This window comes from Melanerpes formicivorus, unplaced genomic scaffold (assembly GCF_026170545.1).
Source record: "Melanerpes formicivorus ecotype bairdi unplaced genomic scaffold, bMelFor1.0.p_v2 SCAF_25, whole genome shotgun sequence".
NCBI lineage: Eukaryota > Metazoa > Chordata > Aves > Piciformes > Picidae > Melanerpes > Melanerpes formicivorus.
Window position 1 is genome coordinate 963,004 of NW_027142377.1, and position 12,900 is coordinate 975,903.

The 12,900-nt window shown below is 46.4% G+C and overlaps 1 protein-coding gene across 4 annotated transcripts in view; it reads left to right on the top strand.

Annotated features, from left to right (window-relative positions):
• Positions 1-12,900, top strand: part of GPCPD1 (glycerophosphocholine phosphodiesterase 1) — a 54,482-nt gene that overhangs the window by 18,570 nt on the left and 23,012 nt on the right. For all 4 annotated transcript variants that reach the window (XM_068153035.1, XM_068153031.1, XM_068153034.1 and 1 more), the window contains exons 5-7: positions 6,805-6,880; positions 10,164-10,205; positions 11,503-11,626. In XM_068153035.1, the coding sequence (XP_068009136.1) occupies positions 6,805-6,880; positions 10,164-10,205; positions 11,503-11,626 (242 nt within the window). The remainder of the gene's footprint in view (positions 1-6,804; positions 6,881-10,163; positions 10,206-11,502; positions 11,627-12,900) is intronic.

Consider the following 12,900-nt stretch of genomic DNA (forward strand, 5'->3'; position numbering starts at 1 on the left):
ATATGGGGCTGCATCCCTATCTGTAGAGATCATACTAGGGTAAGGGAATAGGGCTGAGGAAGCCTTGAAGTGATCTGGGAGAATTAAGCAGCTACTTTGTTTTTCTTCATAACAACTGTAAGAAATAACCCATTTGACACTCTCTACTGGATGCCCTACTCCATTAATGTCCTGGAGCTTGTCACCCTGGGCTGTAGTTCCTTGCTGCAATTATGGCATTATGGAGGCTGTAGCTAAACATGCAAAGGAGTTAGAGAATCATCTAGAGAATCATCTGGTCTATGCCTTTTAAACATCTTAAGTTACTGTCCAGGGCATGTAAGTTTGTGTCAGCTGGACTAGGCTTTCTTGCCCTGAAGAAACACCTGACAGAGCTGTCAGTGCAGTGGAGGGTGGCTGCCTTTCAAAGAAACACAAAAGACTGCAACTCTGGTTTGGTTTTCCATTGCTGCATGTGAAATAGCCCTAATCTGAAACTGCTGTTTGAATTGTTACTGTGAGGCAAAAGAAGGGAAGGCAAAGAAGAGATTTCTTCTTCTGAGGCCAAAAGCAGATCAATTCTTACAGCCTAGCAGCTCTGATGGGACTCATGTTTTGTTTTTTCACAGAATCACAGAATGTTAGGGGCTGGAAGGGACCTCGAAAGATCATCCAGTCCAACCCCCCTGCCAGAGCAGGGTCACCCAGGGCAGGTCACACAGGAGCACATCCAGGCAGGTTTTGACTATCTCCAGACAGGGAGATTCCACAACCCCCCTGGGCAGCCTGCTCCAGGGCTCTGTCACCCTCACAGTGACAAAATTCTTCCTCCTCTTTCCATGGAGCTTCCTCTGCCTCAGCTTCCACCACTGCCCCTTGTGCTGGCATTGGGCATCACCCAGCAGAGCCTGGCTCCAGCCTCTGGGCACTCACCCTGCACATCTTGATCACCAGCAATGAGGTCAGCTCCCAGTCTCCTCTCCAAGCCACAGAGCCCTCAGCTCCCTCAGGCTCTCCTCATAAGGAAGATGTCCCACTCCCCTAATCATTTTTGGGGCTCTGTGCTGGACTCTTTCAGGCAGGTCCCTGAGGTTCTTCCTGTAGTGAGAGGCCCAGAACTGGGCACAATACTCCAGATGCAGCCTCACCAGGGCAGAGTAGAGAGGGAGGAGAACCTCTCCTAACCTACTAACCACAGCCCAGAACGGCGTTGGCCTTCTGGGCCACCAGAGCACACTTTTTTTTCCTCTTTGCCAATGGAAATGTAAGGAAGAGTGCCATTTAGTGCCAGCAGGCTGGCAGCAAAGGTGCCCCTAGGCAAGGCAGTTTGTGTTGTGACCTCTGCCCCAGCTCACACTGTGTGTTGGTGAGTGTGTTTCCTCAAGTAGGTGCTCTGTGCCGCGCACGCTGTGCGTACCCTGAGCCGCAGAGGCTGCCGAGGTAAGTAGGCATTTTATGGAATCCCAGCCTAAAGAGCTGCTTAGGTGTTAAAAGGAGGGAAGGGGGGGTGGGGGGAAAACAACCCAGAAAAGCACTCTTCCAAACAAAATGAGAGTTGCCACAGGAGGTGGCTGTCTGCTTAGTGGTGTGCCTGTGGAGTGCACAGGAGTTGATTGCTGGTAGCTTAGAAGTGTCTGTTGTTGTCTTGGTTTTGTTTAAGACAAGAATTTCAGCTACAATGTTTTCTGCTTCTTTTTGGGAATGCTGTTGAAGAGCAGTGAGAAAGCGAAATCCCTCTAGTCCAACAGGAATGTAGTGCAAATGAGGCAGTGTGTGGAGAACCTCAGCATTAACAGCTCCAAAAAGATGCTTCGGAGTTGAAGTATTTTGTATCTTTGTATTTTTGTTAGGCCTTTGCTTGTGGTCATCTCCTAAATTGGATAAGCTTGCTCTATAGGAAACCCTCAAACACTGTGAGCAGTTCAAATCAGTGCCACGCTCTGTAACAGGGTCACTTGGACCACCTGTGTAATCTCAAATGCATGTTGAGGTCTGAATGTATGAATTTGACACCACATAACCTAGCAAATCATGTCAAAGACAGATCTGACTTCAGTTACTGTTCCTTTCCTTCCTTACATCAACTGCATCTTTGAAGATGCCTGAGATGGATATGGTGGGAAAGCTGAGGGTGATCTGTTTTATACAGAGAAACAATAGTTCTCACATAGAATCACAGAATTGTCAGGGTTGGAAGGGACCCCAGGGATCATCCAGTTCCAGCCCTTCTGCCATGGGCAGGGACACCTCACACTACAGCAGGTTGCTCACAGCCACGTCCAGCCTGGCCTTCAGGTGCTGGAAGGCAGCTCTAAGGTCCCCCCAGAGTCTTCTCTTCTCCAGGATGATAGGAGTCCTTGATAAGTTAAGACAGTCATTTAACTCCTTTTGCTTGAGGCTTGCTCTTTTTTTTGAACACTCTGGTAGCAGTGACCTTGCTGTCAGGACCTTGCCATGTTTTATTCTCCACATACTTCATGTTTAGTGGAGGGGATGTTGAGACTCCAGATGCCTCTTGTCTGCATAGCCTGTGATTTAGGAGAATGTTTTGATCTGCACTGTTTGCATGCTGCCTCTTTGAAAACACTCCCTTATGCTGTTAAGCTCTGTTCTTTAGTTGCTTTTCTCCAGCAGTGAGCAGGCATTGCAAGTTTAGGGTCATTTCTTTCCAGGAACTATGTTATCCATGCATGCAGCAGGACTTTGAAAACTGAATTATTAAATTAGTTAGGATTTGTGTTGGTTTTTATCCCACACTGTTGCTTAATTATAGAGGGTTCCAATGAGACTTAAATGTAGCTGTCCAAAATGTACCTAAACCAAGTGCTTGGAATGTGGTTATGAAGGTGAAACTTGGGTCTAGGCTGAGGGATTTCTTGAGTATCAGAATGCTTTAGCAAAGCTTTTTGCTGGACTCATAACCCCTGGGTCACCTGATAATAACAAAGGAGTGCCTCTGCCCTCACTGCCCTGAGGCAGCAGATACTGAAGCTGGAAAACCTAGAGCCAAAAGCCCAGGAGATAGAAATTGCCTGCTGTAATTGGATTAATTTGAGATGCTGTTGCCTTGCAAAGTCAGCTTATGTGCTGTCTTTATTTATAAGCTGTTGCCTGGCAAAGGTAGTTACCAGGGCTTGGATGACTCTGATTATTTGTGCTTAATTATTTCATTGTCTCTTACATGGTAGAGTGATGCAGGGAGGTTGTTGTCAGCCTGGATCCAGCATAAGCACTCAAAGTGGGTGGATGTTCTTGAAACATTCTTTTCAGAAGCAAAATGCAGTTGTGTGGAGCTTTTCAGATCCTCCTCCTTGTTTTTCCTTATGCCTACCCTGTTCTGTTACCTTCAATCAGGAAGTTTTGACCTGGGCTCCTGAACTATATTTTAATGTCCACAGAAGTGCTGCTTTTTTTTCCTTCCCCCTTTTCCTTCTTTGTCTTTTCCAGTTCAAGAGGGACAGGGATCTGCTGGAGCACTGCCTGATGAGGAGAGGCTGAGAGCCCTGGGGCTGGTTAGTCTGGAGAGAAGACTGAGAGGGGCTTTAATAAATGTTTATAAATGTCTGAGGACTGGGGGTCAAGAGGGAGGGGCCAGGCTCTGCTCACTGCACCCTGTGATAGGACAAAGGGTGATGGATGGAAACTGCAGCACAGGAGGCTCCACCTCAACATGAGGAGGAACTTCTTCCCTGTGAGGGTCCCAGAGCCCTGGAGCAGGCTGCCCAGAGAGGTTGTGGAGTCTCCTTCTCTGGAGCCTTTCCAGCCCTGTCTGGCTGTGTTCCTGTGTGACCTGTGCTGGATTCTATGGTCCTGCTCTGGCAGGGGGTTTGGACACAATGATCTCCAGAGGTCCCTTCCAACCCCTAACACCCTCTGAGCCTGTGAACTGAGATTGTGATCTGCTGTGAAAGGAGGGAGAAGAAACTTCTCATAACTTCTTTTTTTTCCTTGCTAGAAATCTCTAAGAGTGAAGGTTGTGGCAGCAGGTGAGGAGGAGATGAGTGTTAAATTAAACCTGCCCTGCAGCAGGAGTAAGATGACAGCAATAGCATCATTTAATTGGTATTTACCTGCATCCTATCTTCAAAATATTGCTGTAAGCATTGTCTGCTTTATTCTGGCCTGACCCTTAAGTATAGGGTCAGTATATGTAAGTATATTAATACATATTAAGTATATATAAGTTTCAAAATGCAGTGGAGAAACAATTTGCTTGTAGCTGAGACTCACTGATCAAGTCCCACTTACTGAGTGCTTCTAAAGTACTTGATGTTTGCTGTTCAGTCCAGAAGCATAGCAGATGACAGGTGTGGGATGCAGGTCAAGAAGTGCCATCTGCTGCTAAAGCATTTCTTCGGTGAGCTGTGAGATAACAAACTGTTATGGTGCTATCCTTACAGTGCTGAGTTGCAAGCCTCTCTTACAGAATTGTGAGGCTTGGAAGGGACCTCAAGGATCAGCCAGTTCCAACCCCCCTGCCATGGGCAGGGACACCTCACACTAGAGCAGGTTGCTCACAGCCACAGCCAGCCTGGCCTGAAAAACCTCCAGGCAGGAGGCTTCCACCACCTCCCTGGGCAACCTGTGCCAGTGCCTCACCACCCTCATGGGCAAGAACTTCTTCCTGACAGCCAATCTGAATCATCCCACTTCTAGTTTTGCTCCATTCCCCCCAGTTCTATCGCTCCCTGACACCCTCAAAAGTCCCTCCCCAGCTTTCTTGGAGCCCCCTTCAGAAGAAGAAGAAGAAGAAGAAACTTCTTCTTGTGGCAAGGCCACAAGAAGGTCTCCTGGGAGCCTTCTCCTCTCCAGACTGAACAACCCCAACTCTCTCAGTCTGTGTCCAGAGCAGAGCAGCTCCAGCCCTCTGCTTATCCTCATGGCCATCTTCCTCCTCTTGTTACCCACTGGTTACCTGAAAGCTTTAACCTAGAAAGCTGTTTCCAACTGAAATTGGTCTGAAGTTCCTTTTATGCCCATCTGACCTTTGACTGTGTTTGTCATCAGATGTAGCCTTTGAAGGAACAGTAATTTGGTTTACTTTTGATGAAAGAATCTGATTTATCCCACCCCCAAACAGAACAGCCTTCAGGGGCCTCACTGCTGACTTGACTGGGTCTGGTCATGTCTTCTTTTTTACCTCCTGATGCAGCAAAATTCCTTGCATTTAGGCTTTAATTAGCTGGCAAATGATCTGTTCTTCTGCACCACAGCAGAGAATCACTGGGTTCTAGAAACGAGTGCATTGTGAGGGAAGAACCTCACCCCTGCAAGCTGTTAACTGCATGAGCAGATGCTGAGTGCTCTGGGGAATGGGAGAAAAGTAGGAAAGGGGGAAGGAAAAGGAAGGAAAAGTAAATTTTGGAGGATTTAGAAGCCCACCCCTGCAAACTGTTAACATCCTGGATGAGTAGATGCTGAGTGCTGTTGGGAATTGGAGAAAAGGACTGAAAACATGGAAGGAAAAGAAAAGAAGTCAATTTTGGAAGGATTTAGAAGCCCAGCCCTGCAAACTGTTAACATTCTGGATGGGTAGATGCCAAACTGTTAACATTCTGGATGGGTAGTTGCCAAACTGTTAACATTCTGGATGGGTAGATGCTGAGTGCTATTGGGAATTAGAGAAAAGGACTAAAAACAAGGAAGGAAAAGAAAAGTAGTAAATTTTGAAGGATTTAGAAGCCCACCTCTGCAAACTGTTAACATTCTGTATGGGTAGATGCCAAACTGTTAACATCCTGGATGGGTAGATGCCAAACTGTTAACATTCTGGATGGGTAGATGCCAAACTGTTAACATTCTGGATGGGTAGATGCCAAACTGTTAACATTCTGGATGGGTAGATGTCAAACTGTTAACATTCTGGATGGGTAGATGCTGAGTGCTGTTGGGAATTAGAGAAAAGGACTAAAAACAAGGAAGGAAAAGAAAAGTAGTAAATTTTGAAGGATTTAGAAGCCCACCTCTGCAAACTGTTAATATTCTGGATGGGTAGATGCCAAACTGTTAACATTCTGGATGAGTAGATGCCAAACTGTTAACATTCTGGATGAGTAGGTGCTGAGTGCTATTGGGAATTGGAGAAAAGGACTGAAAATAAGGGAGGAAAAGCAAAGAAGTCAATTTTTGAAGGATTTAGAAGCCCACCTCTGCAAACTGTCAACATTCTGGATGGGTAGATGCCAAACTGTTAACATTCTGGATGAGTAGATGCTGAGTGCTGTTGGGAATTGGAGAAAAGGACTGAAAACAAGGAAGGAAAAGAAAAGAAGTCAATTTCTGAAGGATTTAGAAGCCCACCTCTGCAAACTGTTAACATCCTGGATGAGTAGATGCTGAGTGGTGTTTGGAATTCGAGAAAAGGAGGAGGGAAAAAGCCAGCATGCTGAAAGAGTCCAGAGATACTGAGTGGGGGTTTAAAGCAAGCCCTGCAGAGTAGCTGTGAGCTGTCAAGATGTCATAATTCCATGTAACCTCTCTACCTCGTCAGCCTTTCTCCCAAGCTTTGTCACCTGCAGGGGTAAGAAACCAGCCTGATCTGTTTTGCTTTCTCCCTTCTTTATTTTGTATGTGTGTCTCTTTTTCTCTCTGTACTCCCCTACCCCCCCCCACCCCCTTGTTTTTCTCTCTTTAAACCCGTAAGATTCGGCTCAGAACCATCCCAAAACAGCTTGGCGGATAGAACAACAACAAAAAAAAAAGGAAACAACATTAAAACTACATTGGAAAAAAATAAAGACATATATATTAAAAAAAAAAAGAATAATAGTAAAATCAGATCTACCAAAAGAAATTATTGCAAGACATTTAACTTTTAAATTACAGACTATCGATGGTCCCTGCGAAGTCATAGTTCACATGTGGGAGACTCATCTACAACCACGATCAATTACCCCTTTAGGTATGGGCATATCGACTGCATCTCCTTGAGGCATATGCATAAGGTTGCTGATGTGCTGCACAGGTGGTTCAGAGGGATGGATAAAAGCCAGCTGGGGACGGTTGATGGCTTGGAGGGATAAAGCTGTTGCTGTTTTTTAATGGGAGGGTTGTCGGGGGTGGGGTTTTTATGTTTGCACACCATGGGCCTTACTCTCAAACCAGCAAGAAGTGGCTTCAAAAAATGGAGTGGAGGTGGAATTCTTTGCTGCCATCCTTCAGATTACCTGGGGTGCTGATTTTTTTTTTTCTTTATTGTTTACATTTTATTTTTTGGGGGGCTAGGGGTTGTGGTTTTTTTTTTGTTGTTGTGGTTGGGTTTGGTTTAGTTAGTGTTTAGTGTTTCACTTTTTTGGCCCCTTTAGTGGTTCAATTTTTTTGGCCTCTTTTAGTGTTTCCCCTTTTGGGGGCCCCTTTTAGTCTTTCCACTTTTTTGGCCTCTTTTAGTGTTTCCACTTTTTGGGCCCCCTTTTAGTCTTTCCACTTTTTTTGCCCCCTTTTAGTGTTTCCACTTTTTTGGGGCCCCTTTTAGTGGTTCAATTTTTTTGGGGGCCCCCTTTGAGTGTTTCCCCTTTTTTTGGGAGGCCCCTTTGAGTGTTTCCCCTTTTTTTGGGGGGCCCCTTTGAGTCTTTCCACTTTTTTGGGGCCCCCTTTGAATCTTTCCACTTTTTTTTGCAGGCCCCTTTTGAGTCTTTCCCCTTTTTTGGGGGGCCCCCTTTGAGTCTTTCCCCTTTTTTGGGGCCCCCTTTTGAGTCTTTCCACTTCTTGGGGGCTCCTTTTGAGTGTTTCCCCCTTTTTTTGGGGCCCCCTTTGAGTGTTTCCACTTTTTTTGGGCCCGTTTTAGTGTTTCCATTTTTTAGGGGCCCCCTTTGAGTGCTTCCACTTTTTTTTTGGGCCCTTTTAGTCTTTCCACTTTTACCATTTTATTATTTAGATTTTATTGTGTGTTTTGTTGTTGGTTTTTTTTTACTATAATTCTGTACTTTCTGGGTTTGGTTTTATTCATTTGGAATTTTAACAGTTTTCTGGAAGCCTAATTCTTTGGGATTAAGGATCCAATTTTTTTGGTTTAACCTTTATTCTGTGTGGGGTTTTTTTTGGGGGGGGGTTTTGCTGGTGTTGGTCATTATTATTGTTGTCATTGTTCTAATTAGTTTTGTTTGTTTTCATTGGGAATTTTAACAGTTTTCTGGAAGCCCTAATTCTTTGGGATTAAGGATCCTTGTGTTTTTCTTCCTTTATTGATTGATTTTTGAGTTGGATATTTTATTTGCTTGGGTTTTTTTGTTGGCTTTATTATTGCTTTTATCATTATTTGCTGCTTGTTTTTATTCATTTGGAATTTAAACACTTTTCTGTTAGCTTAATTCTTTGAGACTAAGGATCCTTATGATTTTTTCTTCCTTTATTGACTTTTTGAGTTGGATATTTTATTTGCTTGGGTTTTTTTGTTGGCTTTATTATTTCTTTTATCATTATTTGCTGCTTGTTTTCATTCATTTGGAATTTAAACTCTTTTCTGGAGGCTTAATTCTTTGAGACTAAGGATCCAGATGATTATTATTATTAACTTTTCTTTAAAGAATCTTTTTTTCCAGAGAGCATGTGGGGAAGGGGGTTGGAGGGAGGAGGGTTATGAAGTGGCTGCTGTTTTGCTTGAACATTTGGAGTTTTAACCATTTTCCATCAGGAATTTGGGTGGTGGCTTTTAAAGCAAAACCAATTCATGAGTTAGGCTTCTTTAAGTGAATGCTTTAATGAAGGTAGACACCTGCCTGGGCTTATTTCCCCAGCAGTGCAGCAGGAAGGCCTTGGGCTGGAAGGAAAGGTGGCTTGCCACACCTGCATGCAAGTTCCTCCTGCTTCTCTGAATGGGGGTGGGGAAAGCTTGTTTGTTTCTGGGTCTTTTTAAATGTGAAGTGGCTGAGATTAACCTTGAATGTAGCTTGTGATTTCCATCTCTGCTGCTGTGGGGTTGCATGGTTTGTGGCTGTCCTTTCTGGGGTAGAAAAGGATCCTTTCTGGGGTAGAAAAGGAGCCTCTACTCTTAGGAATTCCTATCTGTTAAATACCTCCTGATGCACTGAAAGGCTGTCTGGTGTGAAAGCAACTTTGTTAGTCATGAAGACACCATGGTCACGGTGTTGTGTGTGTGTGTGTCTGTCCCCCCACCTCCCCCTTTTTGTTTCATTAAGTTTCACTTGAATTAGTTGTGTTCCTGTCACAAGGTCATGTTTCAGTATTTGCCACTAACCGGGCAGGGAAGCAGCCTCCCCTCTGGTAGGGTCTAGATATGCTCTCTAGATTTGGATAACATCAAAAGCTTAACATTGAGGTTTTTCATTGTTGTTTGGGTTTTTGGTGGTGTTCTGTTTGTTTTCCTCCCCAAGTAATCCTCAGTGCTTTTTGAGGAGTCTGTGAGAGCATGCAGCCAACTCAGGGTCCTAGCGCTTGGTTGTTGCAATCCTAAATGCCATTAGCTTGTGGTTATTGAAAACCTAACCCTGAAGACAATTAGCCTGTGGGTATTAAAAGCTGAGGGCAGGCCAGGCTCCACGATTCTTTGCAGGGAAGAATGGGATGAGTGGCTGTGGAGACAAAAGGCTGTGAAGCTTTCTGTTTTGAGGACAGCGTAGTGTGTTTAGACTGCTGCAGGTCTGTTGCTGCTGGTGAGTTTTTTACCTAGTGCCTAAAGATTCCAGCCCTTAAAACTTGGGAGAGGGCAAGGAGGACAGTCAAGGTGAAATGAGTGTTTTGAGTAGTTCATCTTGGGCTGGGTTTCCTCCACAGGGGCAGGCTAAGCTTTCATTGTAGATGTGCAGGACAGCTTCCTTGTCTTCTTGGAAGGAACTCAAAAGGGCTTGGCCACTAACAAGAGAAGCACCTTAGAGAGAGGGAGAGAGCAGCTCAGAATGCTGCAGCAAACTAGGGAGCTCTGCAGCCTTGCTTTTCTCAGCTGAGGTGATTGCCTGAGGTGCAGAACACCCTCTGGCACTCTGTGTGGATGTTTTTTCTTGCAGAAACTTAAGCAAAAGCCTCAATGGGGGTGGGAGGGGTGGGGGTGGGGGGAAGCTTTCTAGGAGAGTGCAGTAAAGCTGCTTATTCTTTGTCTGGTTCTGTTTTTCTGCCTTTTTTTGTTTTTAAGCAGTGGAGATGTAGAGTTAATGGAGCTTGACAATGCTTCTAATGTGAGCACTAATTGGTTTCTTTCACTCTTTCTGTTTTCCCCTTACTTTCAATTCTAGAAAACGAAATCACAATCGACGATGGATACTTTGGAATCCGTAGTAAGTGACAGCTTTTGGCCTTTCCTCTTCTGCACACAGGGGTTTTAAACAGATTGTGGGGAAAAAAACCTTGACAGGGATTGACTGAAAGTGATACATTTGGGTTTTTTCCCCCCGCCCTGTCCTGACTTAGAATCACAGAACTGTCAGGGTTGGAAGGGACCTCAGGGAGCATCCAGTTCCAACCCCCCTGCCATGGGCAGGGACACCTCACACTACAGCAGGTTGCTCACATGCAGCCTGGCCTGAAAAATCTCTAGGGACACCTCTCTGGGCAACCTGTGCCAGTGTCTCACCACCCTCATGGGCAAGAACTTCTTCCTAACGTCCAATCTGAATCTCCCCACTTCTAGTTTTGCTCCATTCCCCCCAGTCCTATCACTCCCTGACACCCTCAAAAGTCCCTCCCCAGCTTTCTTGGAGCCCCCTTCAGATACTGCAAGGCCATAACAAGGTCTTCTGAGAGCCTTCTCCTCTCCAGACTGAACAACCCCAACTCTCTCAGTCTGTCTCCATAGCAGAGCATCTCCAGCCCTCTGTTCATCTTCATGGTCCTTCTCTGGACACCTTCCAGCATCTCCAGATCCTTCCTACACTGCTTTGTTGGCATTGGTGATGATGAACTAAGTCTCACTCTCAGAAGGACATTGAGGGGCTGGAGAGGGTCCTGAGAAGGGCAAGGAAGCTGGGAAAGGGTCTGGAAAACAGGGCTGTGGAGGGGCAGCTGAGGGTTCTGGGGGTGTTTAGTGTGGAGAAGGCTGAGGGGATATTTTGCTCTCTACAACTCCCTGAAAGGAGGTTGGAGCTAGGTGGGGATTGCTCTCTTCTCCCCAGAAACAAGTAACAGGAGAAGAAATGGCCTCAGGTTGCCCCAGGGGAGGTTTAGGTTGGAGATTGGAAGAAACTCTTGAGTGAAATGGTTCTCAAAGCCTGTGAGAGGCTGCCTGGGGAGGTGGTTGAATGCCCATCCCTGGAGGAGTTTGGAAGAGGCAGAGATGTGGTGCTGAGGGATGTGGTTTAGCCCCAGCCTTGGCAGAGTTAGAGAATGGTTGGATTAGATCTTAAAAGTGTTTGCAACCAAAATAATGCTATGGTTCTAAAAGCCAGCAGCCATTTCTCTTGTCTCCTTTGGGTGTTTCATGGGAGACAGATGAGAGGATGCACTCAAGTGCTCTGGGAAATCGCATTGAGCAAGGCTGGTGATAAGGAGGGATGTTTGTGTGTGTGTGTGTTAAAGCCTCTAGGCTTCCCTGAAGTGAAGCTGTTAACTTGTTTTCTCCTGTTTAATGTGTGGCAGATGGTATTGAAACGGTGGATGCTGGGTGGCTGACGTGTCAGACGGAGATCAGGCTGCGGCTGCACTATTCTGAGAAACCCCCTGTAGTCATCTCCAAGAAGAAATTTAAAACATCAAGGTTTAGGTAAGAGCCTGCTCACCTCTCCCTTGGCAATACAGGGGATTCTTTTTTTAACCCAATTTCAGCCTTTAAATGGATTTTGGGTTGTTGGCAGTGACATCCTTCTTAGGCCGCTTTTTCAGGCTTCAAGCACTTGGATTGAATCTGGTGCTGACATTAAATCAGTGCTGTGCTTCCCTTGCCTATTTTGCTACTAAGGCAGTGTCAGAATCACAGAAACATTCAGGTTGGAAGAGAGCCTCAGGAGCACCAAGTCCAACCCCTGACCCTGCTCTGCAAGGCTCACCCCTAAACCATAGCCCCAAGCACCACAGCCAAACCACCTTGAAACACCTCCAGGCTTGGGGACTCCACCACCTCCCTGGGCAGCTCAGCCCAGTGCCTGACCACTCTGGATGGGGAAAAATTCTTCCTCCTCTCCAGTCTGCCCCTGCCCTGCTGCAGCTTGAGGCTCTTCCCTCTTGTTCTGTCACTAATGACCTGGGAGAAGAGACCAGCACCAACCTCTCCACAAGGTCCTTTCAGGGAGCTGGAGAGAGCCATGAGGTCTGCCCTCAGCCTCCTCTGGTTCCCACTAACCATCCCCAGCTCCTTCAGTTGCTCCTCCTCAGATTTCTTCTGCAGGCCCTTCCCAGCTTCCTTGCCCTCCTCTGCCCTGGCTCCAGCCCCTCCACATCTCTCTTGGATTGAGCTGCCCCAAACTGGACCCAGCCCTGGAGGTGTGGCCTGCCCAGAGCTGAGGCCCAGAGGACAATGCCCTCCCTGCTCCTGCTGGACACAGCAGTGCTGATCCCAGCCAGGCTGCCACTGGCTCTCTTGGCCACCTGGGCACACTGCTGGCTCCTCTTCAGCTGCTTGGCCATTAGCACCCCCAGCTCCCTTTCTGCCAGCAGCTTTCCAGCCCCACTGCCCCAAGCCTGCAGCACTGCTTGGGGTGGTTGTGACCCAAGGTCAGACCCTGGCACTTGGCCTTGTTGGAGCTCCTGCTGTTACCCTTGGCCATGGATCCAATCTCTCCAAGTCCCTCTGCAGAGGCTCCCTGCCCTGGTGCAGATCAACACTGCCACCTCACTTGGTGTCATAAGAGTTCCCTCTGTTCCAGCAAATGCTCAGAACCCTTCTAGTTTCCCTGCTGACTTTATATCTTGCCTTCCTGATTAGTTCCTAAGCTCTCAAGTCCCTGTAAAGCAGGTGTGAGAGCACAAGTGTAGCAGTTGGCAGCAGGGATCATTCACAAATCCTTGCTCCATACTGGCTTGGGTGTTTTGGGAGGAACT